The 23,490-nt window shown below is 34.6% G+C and overlaps 1 protein-coding gene across 1 annotated transcript in view; it reads right to left on the minus strand.

Annotated features, from left to right (window-relative positions):
* SSBP2 (single-stranded DNA binding protein 2) overlaps positions 1-23,490 on the minus strand; it is a gene marked incomplete at its 5' end in the record, with an annotated part of 221,161 nt that overhangs the window by 58,408 nt on the left and 139,263 nt on the right. The window contains one exon of the mRNA XM_010863391.1: positions 8,981-9,040. Within this exon, the coding sequence (XP_010861693.1) occupies positions 8,981-9,040 (60 nt within the window). The remainder of the gene's footprint in view (positions 1-8,980; positions 9,041-23,490) is intronic.

Raw genomic sequence — 23,490 nt, forward strand, 5'->3', positions numbered from 1 at the left:
CTTCCTAAACTTCTTTTTCTGATCTTTTGTTCTTAGTGTATAGAAATGCAACATTTCTGTGTATTAATTCTGTAGTCTGCACCTTTACCAAATTCGTTGAGCTCTAGTAGTTTTCTGGTAGTATGGCCAGGATTTTCTATGTACAGTATCACGACCTCTACAGTGGCAGTTTTACTTCTTCTTTTCCAACTTGGATTCTTTTTATTTTCTTCTCTGACTGCAATGGCTAGGACTTCCAAACCTATGTTGAATAAAAGTAGTGACAGTGGACATCCTTGTATTGTTCCTGATCTTAAGACGAAATGCTTTCAGCTTTTCACTGTTGAGTATGATGCTCTGTGTGTGTCTTTCATATATGGCTTTACCCTGTTTAGGTATGTTCCCTCTATGCTGAATTTCAGAAGAGTTTTTTTTTTTTTTAATTATAAACTGATAATCGATTTTTGTCAGATGCTTTTTCTGCATCTACTGAGATTATCATATGGCTTTAATTCAATTTGTTAATGTGGTTATCACACTGATTGATTTGCAGATATTGGAACAATCCTTGTATCCCCGGGATAAATCCCACTCGATTTTGGTGTATGATCCTTTAATGTATTGTTGGATTTGGTGTGCTAGCCTTTTGTTTAGGATTTTGTGTCTATCAGTGACATTGGCGTGTTACTTTGTTTGTAGTATCCTTGTATTGTTTTGGTACCATGTTTGAGGCTGGCTTCAAAGAATGAGTTTGGGAGTGTTCCGATCTCTGTAATTTTTTGAAACAGTTTCAAAAGGATAGGTGTTAACTCGTCTCTAAATGTTTGATAGGATTCACCTGTGAAGCCATCCAGTCTGGGGTTCTTTGTTGGCTTGGGGTTCTTAAACCAAAGTTTCGATATCAGTGCTCGTGATTGTTCTAGTAATATTTTCTATTTCTTCCTAATTTGGTTTTGCAAGATTGTACCTAAGAATTTGTCCGCTTCTTCTAGGTTGTCCAGTTTATTGGCATAATGTTGTTTGTCTCTTACGATCCTTCGTATTTCTGTATTCACTGGAACTTTTTCATTTCTGCTTTTATTGATATGAGCCCTCTCCCTTTTTTTCTTGATGAGTTTGGCTAAAGCTTTACCAATTTTGTTTATCTTCTCACAGAAGCAGCTTTTAGTTTCATTGATATTTTGTACTGTTTCTTCGTCTCTATCTGATTCTTTTCTGCTCTGAGTTTATGATTTCTTTTCTCTGCTAACTTTGGGTTTTGTTTGTCCTTTTTCTAGTTGCTTTAGGTATACAGGTTAGGTCATTTATTTGAAATTTTTCTTGTTTCTTGTAGTAAGATTGTATTGCTATAATTTTCTCTTAGAGCTGCTTTTGCTATATCCCGTAGGTTTTGGACTGTTGTATTTTCATTTTCATTTGTCTCTAGGGAATTTTTTTATTTCCTCTTTGATTTCTTCAGTGATCTACTGATTGTTTAGTAGCACACTGTTCAGCTTCCACGTGTGTTTTTTTATTACAATTTTTGTTTGTAGATTTGTACTCTTATTGCATTGTGGTCAGGAAAGATGATTGATATAATTTTAGTTTTCTTAAACTTATCAAGGCTTGCTTTATGGTCCAGTATGTGATCTATCCTGGAGAATATTCTACACACATTTGAGAAGACTGTGTATTCTGCTGCCTTTGGATGGCATGCTCTATAAATATCAATTAAGTTCATCTGGTCTAATATGTTGTTTAAGACCTGTGCTTCCTTAATGATTTTCTGTTTGGATGATCTGTCTATTGATGTAAGTTGGAGGTTAAAGTCCCCCACTTTTACTGTGTTACTGTCGGTTTCTCTTTTTATGACTGTATTTGCCTTATATATATTGAAGTGCTCCTATGTTGGGTGCATATATGTTTACAATTGTTATTATCTTCTTGGATTGATCCCTTAATCATATGCAGTATCCTTCTTATAACATTTTTTATTTTAAAGTCTATTTTGTCTGATATGAGCATTACTATTCCAGCTTTTTAAAAAAAATTTCCATTTGCATGAGAAATCTTTTTCCACCTCATCACTTTCAGTCTTTATGTGTCCCTAGACCTAAAGTGGGTCTCTTGTAGACAGCATATACATGGGTCTTATTTTTGTAGCCATTTAGCCAGTCTGTGTCTTTTGGGTGGAGCATTTAATCCATTTACGGTTAAAGTAATACTGATATATAGGTTCTTATGGTCATTTTGCTAATTGTTTTGGGATTGTTTTTATAGGTCTTTTTTCCTTCTCTTTGTCTTTAGTTCTCTTCTCTGGTAGTTGCATGATTGTCTTTAGTGTTGTGTTTAGATTCCTTTTTCTTTTTTGTGTGTATATTGTAGATTTTTGGTTTGTGGTTACCATGAGGATTTGATATAGCAGTTCATGTATACACAGACTGTTTTAAGTTGCTAGTCTCTTAATTTCAAATGCATTTCCAATATCCTGCACTATTACTTTCTTCTTATGATTGCTGGATTTGATATCTTATTTGTGTGGATGATTTCCCACCTTTACTGTATGTCTGCTTTTACCAGTGAACTTTCCCATTTGTAATTTTCTTGTATCTAGTTGTGGCCTTTTCTACCTAGAGAAGGTTCTTTTAGCATTTGTTATAAAGCTGGTTTGGTAGTGCTCTTAACTTTTGGTTGTCTGTAAAGTTTTTGCTTTTTCCATCTAATCTAAGTGAGAGTCTTGCTGGATAGAGTAGTCCTGGTTGATTTCTCCCTTTCATTACTCTAAATATATCATGCCATTCCCTTATGGCCTGCAGAGTTTCTACTGAAAAATCAGCAGATAACCTTAATGGGAGTTCCCCTATATGTTATGGGTTGCTTTTCCCTTGTTACTTTTCATGTTTTTTCTTTGTCTTTAATTTTTCTCAATTTGTGTTTCAGTGTGTTTCTCCTTGGATTTACCCTGTATGGGATTCTCTACACATTCTGGACTTTGGTGACTGTTTCCCTTTTCATGTTAGGGAAGTTCTCAGCTACTATATCTTCAAATATTTTCTCAGACCCTTTCTCTCTCTCTTCTCCTCTGAGACCCCTAAAATATGAATGTGTTGGTGTATTTTTCTGTTGTTGTCCCAGAGGTCTCTTAGACTGTCCTCATTTCCTTTCATTCTTTGTTCTGCAGCAGTTATTTCCAACATTCTGTCTTCTAGCTCATGTGTATGTTCTTCAACCTCATTTATACTGTTACTGATTCCTTCTAGTGTATTTTTCATTTCACTTTTTCTACTGTTTATCTCTGTTCTTCAAATGTTCTTAGTTCTTTGCTAAAAATTTCTTATATCTTCTCGATTTGTGCCCCATTCTTTTTCTGAGATCCTGGATCGCCTTTCCCATCATTTCTCTGAATTCTCTTTTGGGTTGAGAGCCTATCTTCACTTCCCTTAGTTGTTCTTCTGGGGTTTTACCTTGTTCCTTTATCTGGAACATATCTCTTTGCCACCTCATTTGGTCTAACTTTCTGTGTTTGTGGTCCCACTGGCTGCAGGATTATAGTTCCTCTTGTTTTTGGTTGCCTGCCCTATAGGGCTGGTTTAAAAGGCTTATGCAGGCTTCCTGGAAGGAGGGACTGTTGCCTGCCCAGTGGTGGGTGGAACTGGGTCCTATTCCACTGGCGGGCAGAGCTGTGTCAAGGGCTATGTGTAGAGGTCATTAGAGGTGGCTGTTGGCTCAGGATGACTTTAGGCAACCTGTCTGCTGATGGGTGGGACTGTGTTCCCATTCTGTTGGCTGTTTGGCTTGAGGCATTCCAGCTCTGGAGCCTTCTGGCTGTCAGTTGGGGCCAGGTCTTGGCATTAAAAATGGCAACCTCGAGCACAGTTCATACCAATGAGTACCTAGTACCTCCATCAGAGGTGTCCTCATAAGACTTCTATTTTACATTTTGTGAACTTTACAGGTCTGTACACTTGGTATAATTTCTTAGTTTTAAAATGATTCCACTTTGCCCAATTTTGTGGCAAACAAAAGAGCTATTATTGGAAACAAAATCTAGGCAAAAATTGTCCTATTTATCCCTGAGAAGTTTAATGCCCTTCCCCAAAATCAATTTATTAAGGATACAAAAATAACTAATTTTTCTTCTTAAATGTAAATTATTTCTACAGATTATTTTACTCACTGGGGATTATAATAGAAGCAGAACTAAAATGTCAAGGGGCCAATTGATATTATTTTGAATAATCGTATTTTCCCTAAGAAACTATTTAGAAAAATAACACTCCAATTAAGTTCAAACAATTTTCTGAGTGGAAAGAGAACTAGAACTGAAGAAAGGTGGAGATTAACAAATATGGTTTATTTTACTCAGAGGTGTAATACTGGTTACATGCCGAATTGTAAGTTTCAAATAGTCATCTGAGCAGCACTTAGACCTGGACCAAGCTATAAATGATTTAAATATACTGACCCTATGAAAAATGTATATATACATATATACACATAATCCTGACAAGGATTAAACCTGACATAATCCTGGCAAGAATTTCTATGAATGTTCACTAATTTAACTTAAAAACAAAAATATTTTAATTTGTTTAAAATTAATATTTCAAAGAAAATGTGCTATTAAAGAATTTCTATATCCAGATCAGAACTATTTCCTTAACTGTTATATTGGGATGCAGTAATTTTATAATCCTTTGATTTTGGTTTGTTTACAAGCACACTCAATGTCTACTTATTGATTTCTGATTAAATGATCTATTTCCTGCTTACCTTTCCAGGCTAATTTCTTGCCACTGACACACTGACATTCTAACTTCGTTATTCCAAACCTCTTTCAGTTTTCTTTTTTTTTTTTTTTCAATTCATGTACTCAGTACTGAGGATTATATTTAGCCTTCTTCCTCCTTTTATTTGTACCAGTCAACAGTTTCTCCAACACTGAGATGCCTGGCTTTCATTATCTTAATTATCTTTAATATCATTATCTGCCACTTCCATACGACTCCTCCCTGCCTCCCTGAATATCTTAGCGTGCAGGGAAGTGAGGGCTTCTTATGTACTTTTATAGGTCCTTATACCTCACTCTTATATGCTCATGGTTTGTCATCCATCTGCTCTGTATCCCCAATAAATGGTAAGTTCAGAGACTGGAAGCTATCTGTGCCTGTTCAGAGTAATAAATACTTATCAAAGGAAGAAAAGAAATTTTTCACTGGACAATTTTAGGAATCATCAGTGCCAAAGTCATAAGAATGGACTAGATTTCAAGAATTGAGAAGAAAAAAGGTCAAAAACAAAGATAATTTTCTTAAAATATCAATGAGATAAGAAAGGAAAAAACTGAATAGCTAAAAAATTAGCAAGCGGACTGGGACCATTTATTTCAGAGTGCATGAGGGGAGTTTCAAGGAGTGGTCAATACTATCAAAAGTTATAAAGAAGTAAATTAGGAGGGGTGAAAATGTATGATTAAACAACATTATTTTCAATTGTGAGCTTGAAGTTCTTCCTTTTTTAAGTCTTGAAGTGATTCTAGTTTAATACTCTGATTCTAAATTTCTTTCATGTTTATAAAATTATTTATTTTGCATATTTATTATTATACTTGTTAAGAGATTTATTTCTGTTTTGCTAAATTTCTAAATTTCATTGGTAATACTATGTTTTATCACTGGAAATAATTTTCTTCAAAAGTTTATTTTTTTCTTGTTTGTTTTGAAGTATTAGAACAATTGACAAGTCTATCTGCTATTATCACTAATCCTATAGAAATCTTGATCTGACCTTGATCAAGGTCAAGTTGTCTTTCAAAATGACTCTTAACCCACATTTAACTCTTTAGTCACCAGTGTTTGTCTTTTGGTAAGTCAAATCTTTACTTTTTAAAAACATTTTGATCAGTCCCAGGATGACCAGATGATGGTTTTATTCATCAAAAGGGTATGATCACTGGATTCTTTAAACCCATAATATCAGGAAAAATAAATTTATACATTTTGTGGGTTAATATTATATTCTCATATTTGTCAACATGTCAAATGTATTCCATTGAGACTTAACTAGTCACAAATTTTGGGACACATTCTTTGCTTTATAAAAGATCTTCACTTTGACAGAAAATAACACTAATGATGAGGATGCTTAATAACAACAAACAGAAAGTCAACAATAATATACACTTGTGAGCCAATATACCTGTTAACAGAGTTTCAGGAATGGTGAGAAATTCTAATTCTATAGTGTCAATAAATCAGTAACTTATTCTTGGTGCCACTCACTAACAGTCTCTGTACTTCTGGCTGTCTTGGTTTCCTTAGCAGTGTTGAATGAACACTGAATTTTTCAGATTAAACATTTTATCTATGAGAAGGATAAAGACCTCCAGGTTATGGATGCTTCAACACCACCAACCTATTCTGACAGCTGAAACAATTCCAGTGTAATTTCTGTTTTCCCATAGGTATTTATTCTTTGCAACCTTGCAGATTTTTGTAATTTTACTTTTCCTTTCATCATTTTAGACACTATTACCCCTTCCTGCATTTTTGGACATAGTGATATTATACCATGTTCCAAATACTCAGTCCTGTAAATATACAAACAGGATAAGCCATTGTGTATTTAGTCCAGAATCATGAAAACTGCCTCGGAAATAATTAATTGTAACTTCTGGAGAAGCTCTTTATTAAAGGCAAGTCTTCTGCATATTCAAATGACTAGTCAACACCACTGAAGAAGTTAAGTTTACTTTTTATTTTCTTAGATACAATCTACCAATAAAATAAAGTTTTGATCATTTCAAATAGACTAAATTTAAAAGTTTAACATTTGTTTTAATAGACATCATCCCAATTAATCACCAAAAATAGCATTGCCAATTCTACTGTAATGACTACATAATGAAATTGAAGAACTGTTTTTTGTTGTTTGAAAATGTTGTGCTATTAGTTAACAGCGTAAATGTTGTTTTAGGAAAAGTTTAACAGTTTGCTCAAAGTTCTTTAAAAACAATAGTATAAATGTAAATTATTATAAATTTGAAAGATGTTTGGATTAATAAAGCTTAACTATACATGGGGAGGAGGACAAAAAAGGGCCACTCAAAAGAGTACAATTGTTTTAAAATATACTTAGGTAAAGACTGTTCAAAATTATTGACAAAAAAGAACCCATATTGTAACTCTTTATTACCTTTTTTAATTGCCTCTTTTAAAAATCCAAAAGCATTATATATTAGATCTTCAAAAATATTTCAAACAAACAGCCTAGATTTAGAATTCCACATTTCTACCGCCAAAACACTCCTCCTTCTAAAAGTCTTTCATTTTGTCAGTTTCTTTGGATGTGGAACTTAGCCTAGTATCTCCTATGTAGCAGGCATTTCAACAGTGTCAAATGGATGCAATTACAGTAATTCCAAGGTATTTTCATAATTCATATGGAATAATGGAGTCAGAAAATTCTCACATACATAGGGAAATTCACATTTCCCTAATGTAGATTCTTGCTATTTAGTGGCTAAGCCATGTCTGACTTTGCGACCCCATGAACTACACAGCACGCCAGGCTTACACTCCTCATATATCTATGGATATATCTATGGGTGGTATGTCTGAAACATCATGAAAACTGCAGTGAAAGATACATACTTTTTGTCCTTAAAAAGGAAATTTAAAAGGCTCAGGCACCTATAAGCAGATCTGACTGTCAATATACACAGGTTCACCCACAGAGAAAATAAACCTCCCCATATGCTGAAACGCTTGGCATCTGTGTACTTCTTTTTCCTATTTCCTGCCATGTTCCCCTGGTCCTATGTACTGACTGCAGATTCGGCCTGAAGGAGAAAACTCCTCCAGCTGCTAACGTGAGGACTTCAGCTCTGTAGCAGTGGGATGATGCAGCATTGCTGCCTGCTTAAAGGCCTCCCCTGGGGATGACTGTGGGTGCTGGCACGCCCTGTTGTATGTTAGGACACTTCAAGGACACTAATTTCAGTAAGAGGAGAGGGAAAGCAAAGCTCCGTTTTATCAAATGTGCTATCAAAGAAAACACAATTTTCTTGTTTCATTTTTTGGTCAGGAAGCAAGCAGAAATTTTTTAAAAAAGAAAAAATTTATTGTGATAACAGGCTTTACTTCAGATCTGGGTAAATGATAAAAACAATTGAAAGTGACAAAACAATTATCTTAACATAAATATTCCAAACAGTTAAGCATTTAATTTACTCTTGTTTTACACACACACACACACACACACACACACACTGTCTCTAGTCTAAACTTAAAACTATAACATACCTGCAAGTAAAAACTGTGCTTTATTTTCTTTAGCAAATAAATATTTATGCTATTGATAAACTATTTGAGGACAAAAATTTATGAAATCTCAGAACTCTTATAGGTAAAAATAGTTGGATAATCTACTGTTAACTACTGACCTAACCCTCCTAGAAGAAGCTAGTTATATGCCAGATACGTGACTATAATTGGGCTAAATTGATATGTTACAGCCATGTTATTGTAACTGTATAATATAAAAATAAACTTAAGTATGTTCATAGAAAATTTCACTGCCATCCTTTACAGTGTAATCTGCATTTACCAAAATCATACATATTTTGAAGGTCTGGATCAAAGTATATGGTAGACTCCAAGGGTCAGCAAACTTTTTCCTGTAAATATCTAGATAATAAATATTTTAGGGTTGCAGGCCACCTACCATCTCCATGGTGACTCAAATCTCCTATTGCAGTGTCAAAGAAGCCACAGACAATGCATGAATGAATGAATGTGGCAGCATTCCAGTACAATTTTATTCACAAAAAGTCAACCAAACTATGGGCCAACCGTTGATGTAGATTATACATCATTTTGAAGTACCATAAAATGAAATGAAGGATAATTTAGCATTTTTATAAGAAAGAAATATATGTGACATTGTCAAGATCTTTATTGACTCTTTAGAAAAAACAAAAACACCAAAACATCAAACTTCAGTAGCACACACAAAATCTTACCTGGTTAGGTATCCTCAACGGGGGCCTTGGACCTCCAGGGTATCGAGGTGACATAAAAGGCTATTGAAGTAAAACAAATAAACAAACAAAACAAAAAAATGTAAAATACAGATCTGAAAATAAACTGCTTTGAAGAATTTTAGAATTATACAAAACATAAATTTACTTCTGTGGCTAATTTCAGTAGAATAAATGCTTTTGAGAAAAATTACCGTCCTATTTTTTTTAGTTTGTAAAATATCTGGAAAAACTGCCAAATTTTTTTAAAATGTGAATTATTATTAAGATAATGCTATATAATTGGCAAATGGTAAGATTAAGAAATTTAGGCAACTGAATTTTAGTAACGACTTCAGGAAGAGGATTACTGGCTACATCATTATACAAGTTGGATTCTGAGTATATTCTTTGGACCAAATTACCCAATTTGGTTTTTGTTTTCCTCTAATAATTTTAAAGTTGCCAAATTTCTTCATCTTTTCTTTTGTTGTTCTGTTTAAAATGGTAAAGGCATTTCTTTCCCAAGGGACATTTGTAGTTAGAAAACCTCCAGCTTTCTTTCATTAAGAGTTTGTTGTAATTCTAAATTGATTATAAATTTTAAAGTTGAAATTTCTTTGCATATTTTGAGCCTAGCAGACTATGAGGTGTGTACATTTTTAATAGGCAGTTTTTATCAAAGTGTAGTTAATTTATAATGTGTTAGTTTCAGATGTAAAGTGATTCAATGATACACATACACATATATGCAAACATATATATATACTTATTTAGATTATTTTTCATTATAGGCTATTATAAGATATTGAATATAGTCCCTGTGCTATACAGCAAGTCCTTGTTGTTTATTTTATGAATAGTAGTGTGTATATGTTATGAGGTGTGTACTTTTATTAACAGAAAAATGTTAAAATACAAGTTGATTAGTTAGATGACTCAGAGGCTGCTAAGATGTGCTGACTCTGACAGTCTCAAAACTATCTGAAAAATATGCTAAAAGTATCATTTTGATGACTGTTCAATGTTGAGTGGAAGAATATTTTTGACACTTAGATTTGAGCACAAATTTAAAAAATTATTCAAAATTCCATTTTTATAAATATAATTGTTTGATTATATATATTTTTATATATATAATTGATTACATGTAATGTAAGCAAATTATCAACTCTGAGGGGCTGAATATTAATTAAAATATTAAGAATGAATTCACTGAAGACTTGTACAACCCAATTCTATAGTAATTCACATAATTCTAAATTCCATTTTAATAATACTTTCTACAAATATTTTTAGAAATTAGACCTGCAGTTCATGGCTACACATATTTTCTAGGGTTATTTTACAAGCAGCATCTGAAAAATAAAATTATAACAAATTTGTGTGGTATAGACTTTCTCTTTTGGAGACTCGGACACATCAATGAGAACTTTAGAATTCAGGAATTTGGCTTTTTGCTCACTGTGTTCTCATGTTAACGTAGTCTTAGGAGATCATTTTAAATAGAAACAGTGGGTTATTCAGGTAATAGTGTCAACTTCAGCTGGCAAAACTTAAATGGATTTTCCAGTTTAAACATTTAAAAAACGTTTAGTTTTTACACATTTGATCAAAGTTGACTACCAATTCTGAAGTGCTGCTCTAAATTGGATTAATTAGTTAACTATACTGTCAACTAGAAGCTCATCTCAATAGTCACACTTCCTCTGCTACTTTCCTGATCACCTAATTTCATTTATGAAACTGTCCTGGATTCATTTAAACAATTTAATAAGTGTGGTGTCACTGATTTTGGAATGGTTGGCTTTCTTTTACAAAATGTTTTATGACATAGTCACTAAGCCAAAATACAATATCAATTTAGTGTTTGAGACATGGAGAAATAAAAATAGGTTACTAATAATTCCTGTCTATAATAAAATCACTTCCAAGTGGAATACAAGGTAGAAATTGTTAATGCTACTAAATCCTGGTAGACATCGAAATGCACCTTGTTTGGGGCAGAGAATTTGAGATTGTATGTTCCTCTGAATGTAAAATAATGTTACAGTATTAATATAAATGGACTATTTAAAAAGAGAAATTTTTCTCTAATCAGTGGCATTGTGAATAAGTGTGTTTTAACAGGACCGTTGTACTCTTCTGTCTGAACATGAGGCCCCATCGAGACGCTACTGAGACAGAGGGGCCGTGCATGCGGTTGTGGACCTGAAGGCCCCTCTGGAATAAGATTGGGAGAGAGAGTCTCTTTTAAATTTACTTCCCCTTGAATGCCCTCCTCCAAGAAGTTCACTTTTTTCTTTGGCGGGGGGCGGGGGAGGGGGTAAAAAACAAAATTGAAACCCACTTATAATTTTCAATCTATTGCTATACAGTTAAAGCAGAAAATAACAAAAAGCTAGTTAATTTAGATAACAATCTACTACTTTTCCTTAAAATATAAATGTAAAAAATGGGTAAAGGATTTTTCTTTGGGTAAAGCATTTTAATACTAAATTAGCACTGTAGTCCTTAATATTCAGATTGAGTCTTAAGTTATTCAGTTAAGCACTGAGAACCAATAGTTTAGTATTAGAAACAGAACATTCTACTACATTTGTATTTCACTATTCAGAAGTCAATTTGTTTTCAAATATAATTGAAGGTATTAAAACAAGTTTAAATTAATTTATGGTAAAATGCTAATATAAGAGATTACCTACCGATAGTATGTGCGTGTGTGCTAAGTTGCTTCAGTCATGTTTGACTCTTTGCAACCCTATGGACTGTAGCCCGCCAGGCTCCATGGGATTCTCCAGGCAAGAATACTGGAGCAGGTAGCCATGCCCTCTACCAAGGGATCTTCCTGACCCAGGGACTGAACTCGCATCTCTTACATCTCCTGCGTTGGCAGGCAGGTTCTTTAACACTAGCACCACCTGGGAAGCTCTACATCTGTTGACAGACCTGTCAGTACTCTCTCTGTTGATAACCTGGAAAGAACAGACTCCTCAAAGGAGCCCTTAGCTATGAGAGTGTGCTTACTTTTTATATTCGGGGAATTCTTTTTCATAGTTGGGACATCAAAACATTTGCCTGAAGATGTCAGGAGGATGAATCAATATTTTAAATGGAAAAAGCCTTCCCCTGAAAAAACGGGCTAAACAGTTATAATGCGTGCAGAAAAAACATCTGACTGGGAGTCCAACGGGGCCTGGATTCTAGTTTTTGTATGTCCACTAATTAGCAGAGGGACCCTAAATTAAAAACCTTTCAGGGCTTCAGCTTTCTCAATCTAAAATGAGAGTTAGACTAGATGATCTCAAAAGTCTCTTGGGAAATAATAATTTAAAAAGTCCCATGATTCTGTGTTAATTATTTCCAACATTACCCCTAAGTGTAAAGATTAGTGTACTACAGCTATAAATATTTGAAGCGTGTGGATGGGACTAGGGTGGGATATCAGTGTATGTTCCTAAGGCACAAACTATCTTTCTCAAGGAGCTAGAGAAGTTTATTCCCATGCTTTCCAGAGGAAAAGAAAAACCTAGTTGAAGAAAAAAATATACTTCAACAATGATGCTCTTTGTTCAGATCAAAGGTCAATAGAATAAAAAAGCTATGCTTATTAATTAAAAGGTATGCTAGAGATTTGTTCATTCACCAAATGTTTACTTAACACCCACAAAGCCACTGTTGTCAGTGGCTGGACATATCAGTGAACAAACCAGATAAAGATCATTGCCTTTTGCTTAGGATTTTTCAAAGTTCACAGTCCTAAAATTAACAGGAGAAACAATTTTCTGGAAAAATTATTTTCTACAGTCCAGTAATCTGGAAGAAATAGAAGGTTCTCTTCACCAAATGGCAAATATCAATGAAAACCAAAAAAAAAAACCCATTATTTCAATCTGGTGCCTTCCCTCAGAAGTCATATTACATCATCCCTACTTGATAGAACATGTAGTGCTATGAATGACTGAAACTCAAGGCTATGCTTTTAAAAAAGCTTTCCAAATTAGGGTTTCCTAAGGTTCTTTATAAGATAAACTGAGTAGCACAGTTAGTACCCTGACATATGGAAAACATTTACAGGCATAAATTCTCATTTCTACATGTTTCAGCGATTTACTTAGAATGAATGGGATAAGCCAAAGTGGAAGCAATAAAAATATATACAAAGCCAGAAAAATCAATAAATCATTTGATGACTAAATGAAAGGAGAAAAAACTAATAGAAATATAAACCAAGTGTCCAGCTCATTTCCTCCAAGTAGTCTTTTAGAGAAAAGATCACACCATTAGAATCATAGTTTATTTCAGAATGAATGTCATCCCATCTTAAAGAATTATCATTTTCCATTATATCAAGAATTATTCATGAAATATTAAACTTCTGCTTTCCTAAAAGAGATTTTCCTTTATGCTTTTCCATTTCTGCTAGTAGAAAGTCGTAGTCTCCCTCTTATTTGATCTTCATAAGCCATTAGTGCTTTATCTCAATTCTCTAAGATTTAGAAGGAACTGGCTCTTTCTCATCTTTCCTTCTCTGAAAATCCTGGAACCCACCGCACCCTTATGGAATTATTTTACAAATAATTTACCCACCTGAAATTATAGGTGGTGAGAACCATTTTCAGCCCTAACTTCTTTCCATATATATATATATATATATATGATCAAACTGTACCTCTTAAATGACACACTGCACAAATGTTAACCTTACTAATATCTTCTAACATTATAATAGTTTCTAGAAAGCATAAATATGGTTAATAATCAACAGCAGAATATTTCTTGAGGTAACTCTGTTCTCTCCTTTCTCTGCCAAGTAAATTTCTACTAACCCTCCAGAGGCTGGTTTAAGTTTCACCCCCTCATTAAGGAGGGTCCATAGGCTCCTTTCCCTCCGTTTTCTGAGCACGCTGTTCACACTGTTCTCATAGAGGACTGAGCACACTGCAGGGGAATATGTGCCTTGATATGAAGGGAACCCACTTCAGAAAAAGAGCACAAAACCACATCAGAGCAAGTACCTTAATGTCAAGGTAATCAATCCATGAAATAAAACCAGTATTTCTAAGAATCCTTAAAATTGATGTAGCAGTGTACAAATCACCTAATTTTAAATATTTCAACATGGCTTTTGAAATTCTTGATCTTTAACAAATTGATAATAAAGAAACTTTAAAAATCACTGAAAAAACCAAAAGCTTCTTTAAAATACCATCTTAAGCATTTTCTATATACTACATTTTATTTTAGGGCAATTTAGAACAAATCAATGATGAAGAGAATACTACCAAGTTCTTTAGTAAAAACAAATCTAACCTTTAGGACACTTCACAACTCTGAAAATTTTTAAGTGAGAGGTATGTTATACAATTTAAAATACTGAACTTTTTTGAGGATAAAACTGCGAAATTTGCTTCTATTTTTGAAAATATAGTATTTTTAAATGACAAAGAAATACACAACTACAAAGTTTAAGAAAATATGAACTTAGGAAATCTAAAAAATACATACACACTTAAAAAATGACTTCACAAAACTAAAGTGAAGTTTTATAAGTTCTGTAATTGTATGATTATAATAACATTTGATTTAAAGAATTTTATTTCAATACACCTTTTTGACACATTTTATAGCAAAAAGTTTTTAGACTTAACTAGGTCAACCTCCTCATTTTATGTAAAAGCAAACCAAAGGTCAAATTTCTTAACTGCCACTTTAGCTTTCTTAGAGCTATATAACATCCCACTACAGTAATACCTTTGTATTGCAGAATAAAGGCAGGTATACATACTGCATTCTCATGACCAACTGACCATAAATAAACTGCCTGACAAGGCACTTCCTCCTAGGCCCTCAGCAACCTTGCAACCATTCATTTAATGTGGAATTCTTTATCTTTGCTCCCATTCAACTTTGAAAAGCTGAAAGGACAATGGCATTTCAAGTAATCAAGTTAATTTGTACATAAAGTAGTAATTAGCATGTGTTCTTGATTCACAGATGAAATTCAACAACAGAAATATAAAATAAATCTGGTAAGCTCTATCTCTCCTTGAACATTTTTGGTAGAGTTTTGATAATATAGGGCTTCCCTGATAGCTCAGTTGGTAAAGAATCTGCCTGCAATTCAGGAGACCTCGGTTCGATTCCTGGGTCAGGAAGATCCCCTGGAGAAGGGATAGGTTACCCACTCCAGTGTTCTGCCCTGGAGAATTCCACTGGTCACAAAGAGTTCGACAGGACTGAGTGACTTTCACTTTCTTTGATAATATATGTTGTCTTCAGTTCATTTATTTATTTTTAAGTCAAATACAGGAAAAGAAGAGAAGACGGGTTAGGAATGGTGGTACGTGGATATGGTATTAGTAGAAGAGTACTATCATTATAATGAAACTGTTCATTATAATGTGATAACTCATAATGAAGTTTAGGAAGAAGGGAAGGAAGCAGTACATTATAAGAGAGAATTTGCAGACTCACATTCAATAAATACTTGGTTGTTTCCATAGCTGGCTCACTGACTGAGTGAACAACATTGATGAGAGACTGTAAAAACCAGCGAAGGTGCAATAAAGTTTGGTTCTCTTGTATAAAATCTCATCTGGCCAATTTATGTGTCTTGTTAAAAATAAGTAGCATCAATTGATATTGCAAAGGAACAGTATTGGCACAGTATATTTGGTTGTCTAGTGAGAAAATGCTTATATGTATAGAGGGGAAAATTCAGCTTGTTTATGTAGGATAAATCATATCTTTTAGAGGACCTAATAAAAGGTAAGGAACAAAGTGTTGGAGACCTCAAGACCATATCTACAATGACAATATCCACATTAACAACATATAAGATAATTTCTGATTAAGATGACTTCCCTGGTGGCTCAGACAGTAAAAGAGTCTGCCTACAATGCAGGAGACTTGGGTTCAATCCCTGGTTGGGGAGATCCTCTGGAGAAGGAAATGGCAAACCACTCCAGTACTCTTGGCTAGAAAATCCCATGGACAGAGGAGGCTGGCAGGCTACAGTCCATGGGGTCGCAAGGAGTCAGACACGACTGAGCGACTTCACTTTCTAAGATGACTAAAAAGGTCTTATTCTCTCTCCTACTGCTTTCAGGCTTCTGTTTCTGGGGTTTCAGGGTTGAAAATAGTGATTCTTAAGCAGTTTTACAGAGTGCCAGTATTTAGTAACCACTTTTTGGTATAGAAGGATGTCAGGCTAATCTATGATTTAGAGGAAAAAAAGGTACGATAACTTACCAATTTTTTTCTCTGAAGCAGAGGCCAGCTATGAGAAATGCCACCAATTTCATATAGTGGGGCATTTCAGTGGGGGTGTTTTGTCTATTAGAGTGCTGCATGTACACATGAGACTCTATTCTTTTTATACTTAAATATATTCAAAGAGCTATAAGCCTCAGGTCTTAGAAACAATGTTTTAGCTTACATATTTTCTTTGCATTAAGAAGAGGCTGGGCACTGTGTAAAAGTATTAAACATTCTCCTTTCTTAACATCATATTGTCTTTAGCACATAACCATTTTTAGTGCAAAAATGTGTAAGAAGAATGGCTATTTGCTAAAAAGTAATTTGCTTTCAGCAATATTTAGGCAAAAACACAAGGTACAAAGTGATAAATAGGAAAAAATGGGTTATCTTCAGTAACTATATTAATTACATAAAGATCAAATATCTACCTTACTTGGTCCTGTGCAGATATGACTTGAAACAGATTAATCTTCTGATATTTTTTATGTACTGTTTTAGGTAGACACACAGAAATAATATAAAGTCTGTGACATAAAAATTATTCTAGAATCTTTCAACAGGAAAACTTTTCTTGAAAACAATTTTTTTAAATTGATAAATATGGAAGGTTATAATTATAGTCCTGTAAAGGTAATAAAAATATGTTCACTATGAGATTTTTATCCCAAGCATAAACATTGTCTTAAAAATTAAACATTGCCTTTTTTATTCATTTTGTGTCCATTTTTTTAGTTTAGTTCAATTCTCTTTATATGATTCTCCTATATAGATTTCTATTCTTTATTTTGCTATTTGAAATTTCACTGAGAAGTAAATCTTTTTCCTTAATTGTGATGAGTTGAAAGCCTATGCTATCAATAATAAACAATATTGAGAATATTATTTTGAAAAAAAGCATCAGTGTTGTGACTTGTACATTTGTTTCTGCCATCGCACACATAGTAAAACTGTTCACATTTTTATTTTTATAATTCCATGAGATGCTTCATGAGTTTTCTGTGGAGAAGTAATGAAGCATAAATTATACATCGACTGAATTTCTTCAAAGTTACTTTACAATTCATATATCTTAATTTGTTCAGTTCCTTTTCTGTTTTTCATGAAAATCTCCATCAGACATTACTGACACCCCAGTGGATAAGACACTCTTGATAACACATCTTAATTCCAACTAGTATTAAACTAATTTAGCTCACAAAATGACATGCTTGTGCTGGCATATTCTGCTAATAAGCATAAATATGTAGTTTATTTTCCATACATCTTAGATATTCTATCATCAACAACACAACGCACATAAAATAACTGTAAAGTAAGATGTTTTTGGGGCAAGGCTAATCCAGTTCAGCACAGAGTTATAAGCAGGTTGATTCTTTGGCTATAGATTTAGTCTAAGCATCCAAATGGCTCACTTCTATTATGGGCCTTTTCAAAGAGATGAGACAATTTCTCAAGCTTTTATTACCATATATTAGATACTGGTTTTTGGCAATGGACTTGTCGATTGTGAATGACCAAGCTTCCTCCAAGCTGCCTTCTGTTCTAATCAACTAACAGAAGTTTGAATACAATCTATAAAAACGTTAATAAACTGTTTTACATCAATTTATATTCATAAATACACAAAGACACTTTTTTTTGGTGTCTGTGGGACAAGTAGCTGGAGTCCTATGTAAGCTGAATTTGGCTCTGTGCTGCCTACTATCACTGACTCAAGTCACAAGGACAGATTAACCCGGATTATATAGTTTTAAAAAATCACCATGGGTATGAAAATAAATATGTAAGATTTATAATTCAGGGTAAAGTATTAGGCTGACTCAAAAAAGAAGCCAAAACAATAAGTTTTTAAAATTACTCTTAATTTTTCATTGAAGGATGCAAAAGTATTTCCCTCTTCCCCAGCATTTTCCCTATTTTATATTCATGCTTCCATCTAAACTTGTTCCAGATGACAGTGTTGGAGATAGACACTTTAATTTACCTAAACATACCATTAGGTTAAAAAAAAAAAAAGTTACATTGTTCTTATCCTTCTGATGCCTTGATATGCTAGGGAAGTTTCTACTGATTAAGCAGCAGTCTTTTCAAATTCACAAGCAGTGATAACATTTGTTATAGAAACCTGCCTATGGGCTTGGTCTCTGATACAAGTGGCAGATTATTACATATATATATATATTTACTTTCTTTAGAAATGAAATGTCATGCTTCATATTTGCTTGGTTACTTACCTGCAAACATGAAGTCTATTTAAAATTACTTATGTCCAAACTATATAGAATACTCTTTTCTACTGAACAGATTTTTACAAAAATTATTAATGCTCAAAAAATGTCTAGTTTTGAAACTAGAGCTTACTAATTTGACTAGTGCCAAACAGTATGAAAATAAGCAAGATGGGAGAATTCAAATTGAACCAACGGAAGTGACTTCTTCTTCTTCAATTTAACAGATTCATTTTGAACCATGTGTCTTAAACAAATACAGAATAAATGTACAGAATAAAACAAGACAAATTTGAGCAGAGAAAATATTACTGATGTCAAAGTTATTTGTACTGTCAAATTATTTATAGAATATTAGAAATGACAGAGAACCGGCAGTAGTCACAGTTGAAGGTATCTTTAGTAAGTAATTCTGTTTTACTTTTTTGATAAGCATCCTACTGTGTACAAAGAATATCCGATTACTCTATTCCCTAGCACTGTGTCTTTAAACTCAAGATTATACCTGATAGTTGGGTATAATAGATAGTACCTGGCAACAGCCAATACTCTCTGCTCACAGGTGCCAGCAGAGTTGTTTTCTTTGTCCCTCGGCAGGGATGGACAGTTCATCATAGCCAACACTCATTTGCAGCAGCATTTCTTTGACCTCCCCCTATTCCCCATCCAGTTACCACTTCATCTCTTACTTTCCCTTTAGAGCAGAACTCTTTGAAAGAGTTTGACACCCTCGTTGCCTCCAATTTCTCTCTTCCTGCTACATACTGAATCCACTTTTATGCGACTGTCACCCCCATCACTACATTGAAGCTGGCCATATCATGGTCTTCAGTGACCATCTCATTAGGTCCAACCGTCAGGTGTGAGCCCTCAACTAATTTGAACCATCGGAAGCATTTGACACAGCTGATCATTCCTTATTTCCCTGAAACATTTTTCTTCTTGGCTTCCAGGCTCCCACAGCGCCTGATTTTCTTCCTAACTCATGTGTGCCTCCTTCCCATTTTTATTCCTGGTTACTCCTCATCTTCTTGCCTTCTTCATATCAGAGCCTTGGGATGCTGCTTGTCTCTCTCTACTCGTTACCCTGGTGATGTCATCCAGGCTCACAGCTTTCAATATTATCCATATGCTAATAACTCCCAAATGTCTCAAGCCCAAGCCTCAGGCATAAAACTCCAGATCTGATACCTTTTGCTCTCTACTTGACATCTCTTGAATATCTAATAGTCACCTTAATCTTAACAAGTTCAAACTTAAGCTTCTGATATTCCTTTCATACCTCCTCTTGCAGTTTTACTTACATGAATAAATAAATGTCAGCTCTGTTCTTCCAGCTGAACAGGTCAAGAACCTTGCAGTCACCCTTCATTTGTCTTTTCCTCTCACAACACATATCTAGACCGTCACCAAGATCTGTTGGCTCTAACTCCAAAATATATCTAACTTCTCACCATGGTTACCACCTTTGAGCCACAATAACCTCTTGTTAAAATTTTGTAGTGATATTCAAACTGGCCTCTCTGCTTCCACCATTCCTTACAATAGACAAATCTCAGCATAGCAGCCAAGAAGACCCTGCTAAAACCCTCCACTCAGCCAAACCCCAAATGACCTACAAAGTTCTACTTGATGTGGCTTTCTACTGCCTACAATTTTGTGTATCTGTCTTCCCCACTGACAGTCCACTATAGTTACTCAGGCATTTTAGTTGTCCCTGGATAAGGCCAGTCATATGCTGAACTCAGGGACTTTACACTGGCTGCTCCCTCAGTCTACAACACTTCCTTCAGACACCAGCTTCTTGTTCCCTGACTTCCTTCAGGTCTTCACTCAAATAGCATCTTCTTGTTGAGACCTTCTGTGGTCAATCCATCCAGAACTTCCTCTACATTGTCAGTTCTTTTCTGATTCATTTTTCTCTCTAGTCTTTATCACAATCTAACATGTCTTATATTTTTAAACATTTATCTTGTTTGCTGACTGCCTCCCATAGTGGACTCTAAGTTGAGTGTGAGCAAGGGCTTCTATTTAGCTTATTACTGCAGTAACTCTAGCATGGGTAAGGGGGGTGGGGCAGTCAGTATTTGATGCTGAATGTCATCAGCTATCTTAGCCACTTGTTCTCAAATCTTAGCTTGTAAGACTCACTCGTTTAAAAAAGAAAAAACAACAACAACAAAAACCAAAGGATTTCCAGCACCATGGCCCCACCACCAAGAATTCTGATATACTAGGAGGCAGGTGACCCCCAGGACTCTTTGCCAATGTTACACAGAACATGCTTAGAGAAACACTGTTCTTAGTCCTAACCCTTTAGATTTCTTACAGGCTGTCATGATGATCATATTCATAACCACTACTTGTTTTTGTAAGTAAGGTTTGATTGCAACGGTTGTTGTTCAGTCACTAAGTCACGGACGACTCTTTGCTACCCATGGACGGCAGCACACCAGGCTTCCTGTCCTTCACTATAGCCACACTCTTCAGTCTACACAGTGTCTATGACTGCCTTTACACTACAACAGAGTTGAGTAGTGTCACTTCAGAGCCTTCAAATCCTTAAATATTTACTATTTGGCATTTTATAGAAAATGTTTGTTGACTTCTGATATAGACAGAAGACAAATTATTTCAGAACAATATCACCTAGTGATAAGTTGTTTTAGCTTTTTTAGGGTGATTTTTTTTTTTTTTTGGGCCACACAGTGCAGCATGTTAGTTCCCTATCTGGAATGGAATCCGTGCCCCCTACAGTGGAAGCATGGAGTCTTAACCACTGGACTGCCAGGGAAGTCCGATATGCTATTTTTTCAAAAAGCTGAAGGTATTCTAATGTATACTTAGGCCAAATCTATCCCACCTATATAGGGAACTTGCAATATATTTAATATTTGATTTATCTTTGATGGGCTTTCCCTTGTGGCTCAGCTGGTAAAGACCCACCTGCAATGTGGGAGACCTAGGTTCAATCCCTGGGTTGGGATGATCCCCTGAGAAGGAAAAGGCTACCCACTCTAGTATTCTGGCCTAGAGAATTCCATGGGGTTGCAAAGAGTTGGACATGACTGAGCGACTTTCACTTTATATTTAATAATTCATTTCTTTAATTCCCCAAAGAATGCTAACCATTTTTGTTTTTGTTTCTATAACAAACATTAAACAAAACACTAAGATTCTGTTATAAACTGTCTTTAGATATTTGCTATACATTTTTTGTTTCCCAGGGACCTATAATAAAAATGGACATATTCTGGGAATAATTTTCAGTAGTAAGACATTGGTCTAGGATAGCCAGGTTAACTTTTTCATAAATAACTCATTTTGGTAAATAAACAAAAAAGGAAGGTTTCTAACAAGAAAGTATTTCATTCTGTTCTAACTGAAAAACCCAAGTAAAGACTCTGAGCCCCTGGTACTCCCCTCTTTGCCTGTTGTCCATCTAGTCAAAATGTAGGGTCTTTAGTTTGAGACTAAATTTTTTTTTAAACTTAAGTTACTCATGCTGAGAAGTTTTAATTTGTTCTAAGAGTTGAGGCCGGAAAAACTCCTACAACTGTAGGAAAGCATTATCAAAGCCAGCAGCTGTCAGGCACCTTTTATTTTTTTAGGCTGCTTTTATCTTCATACTAGAGAAAGATTTGTTCTGTTCTTGGTATTTAGAATCCTTGTTCTTTAAAGATTCAAAATTACATTTCCAAGAAAATGAAACTTCAGCTTTATGTCTTGAACTCTGGTAAATAAATAACCTTCCCCACCTCTACTCTCCATATCCTAGTGTATTTAATTCCGAGAAATACTATACTTAATGACTGAATTTTAGACTATCTATTAAATATACTGATAATGTTAAAAGTTATAGTTCAGTAAGTCAATTCAACTTATGATATTTAGCAATCATTCAAATTAAGAAATGATACACTTCCTAATCTTTCAGTTTGTTACCTGAGGTCAAAGATGATATCTACAACTTCTGGAGAGAAGGAAAAAAGTTTCTCTTGGTTTAGAGTATTTCCTAAGACTAACTTCTGAAATAGACATAATCAGGAGGGATAAGAGGAAAGGCAAACCATTGGGAGAGAAGACAATCGAAAGATTAGTAATAGAAGGGAACTACTTAAGTATATGTGTAAGTAAGGCATAGACACTAACTATATGTTAAATAATAGGGTAAAACAAGTCCTCTGATAATAAAACAGTTGTATTGTGAAAGTCTGAATATGAGGAGCAGGGCAGAGGAGTATACTTAGTTATGAAGGTTCCCTGACAGCTCAGTTGGTAAAGAATCCACCTGCAATGCAGGAGACCCTGGTTTGATTCCTGGGTCGGGAAGATCCTCTGGAGAAGGGATAGACTACCCACTCCAGCATTCTTGGGCTTCCCTTGTGGCTCAGCTGGTAAAGAATCCACCTGCAATGCAGGAGACCTGGGTTTGATCCCTGGGCTGGGAAGAGCCCCTGGAGAAGGAAAAGGTTACCTACTCACTCCAGTATTCTGGCCTGGAGAATTCCAGGGACTGTATAGTCCATGAGGTTGCAAAAAGTTAGACACAACTGAGCAACTTTAACTTTCTATGTCCAGAAATAAGTCAAATAAATATATACCTTCAGAACCATTTAATGTTGTAAAAACATTTCTTCCTGTTTGTTCTTTTAAGTTGCAGTGTTAGATTAAATAACTATTTTCCTCCTTTTTGACTCTTTTTCCTTTAAAATATTAAGAATATCATTATTACCCTGAGTTTTGTATTACCCTGAGTTTTGTTTTTGTCTTTGGTGCTTTATAAATGTCATTTATATTGAGCTTTTTCTAGCCAATAAGAGTACCATCAAGAAAAAGGGAGATTTATTTCTATTTTTTTGTACTTCTTATTATGTTATTACTATGTCAAAGCATTAGGTCAGCTTGCGACTGTGCAGTCTTGATAAAAATAGAACCTTTGGAAAATATACCCAAACAAGTAGAGACACTAGCAAACCACCACTAGATGGCAAAGCCGCTCTGCCTGTAAACAGACTGTGA

Source organism: Bison bison, unplaced genomic scaffold (genome assembly GCF_000754665.1).
Source record: "Bison bison bison isolate TAMUID 2011002044 unplaced genomic scaffold, Bison_UMD1.0 scf7180017864490, whole genome shotgun sequence".
Lineage (NCBI taxonomy): Eukaryota > Metazoa > Chordata > Mammalia > Artiodactyla > Bovidae > Bison > Bison bison.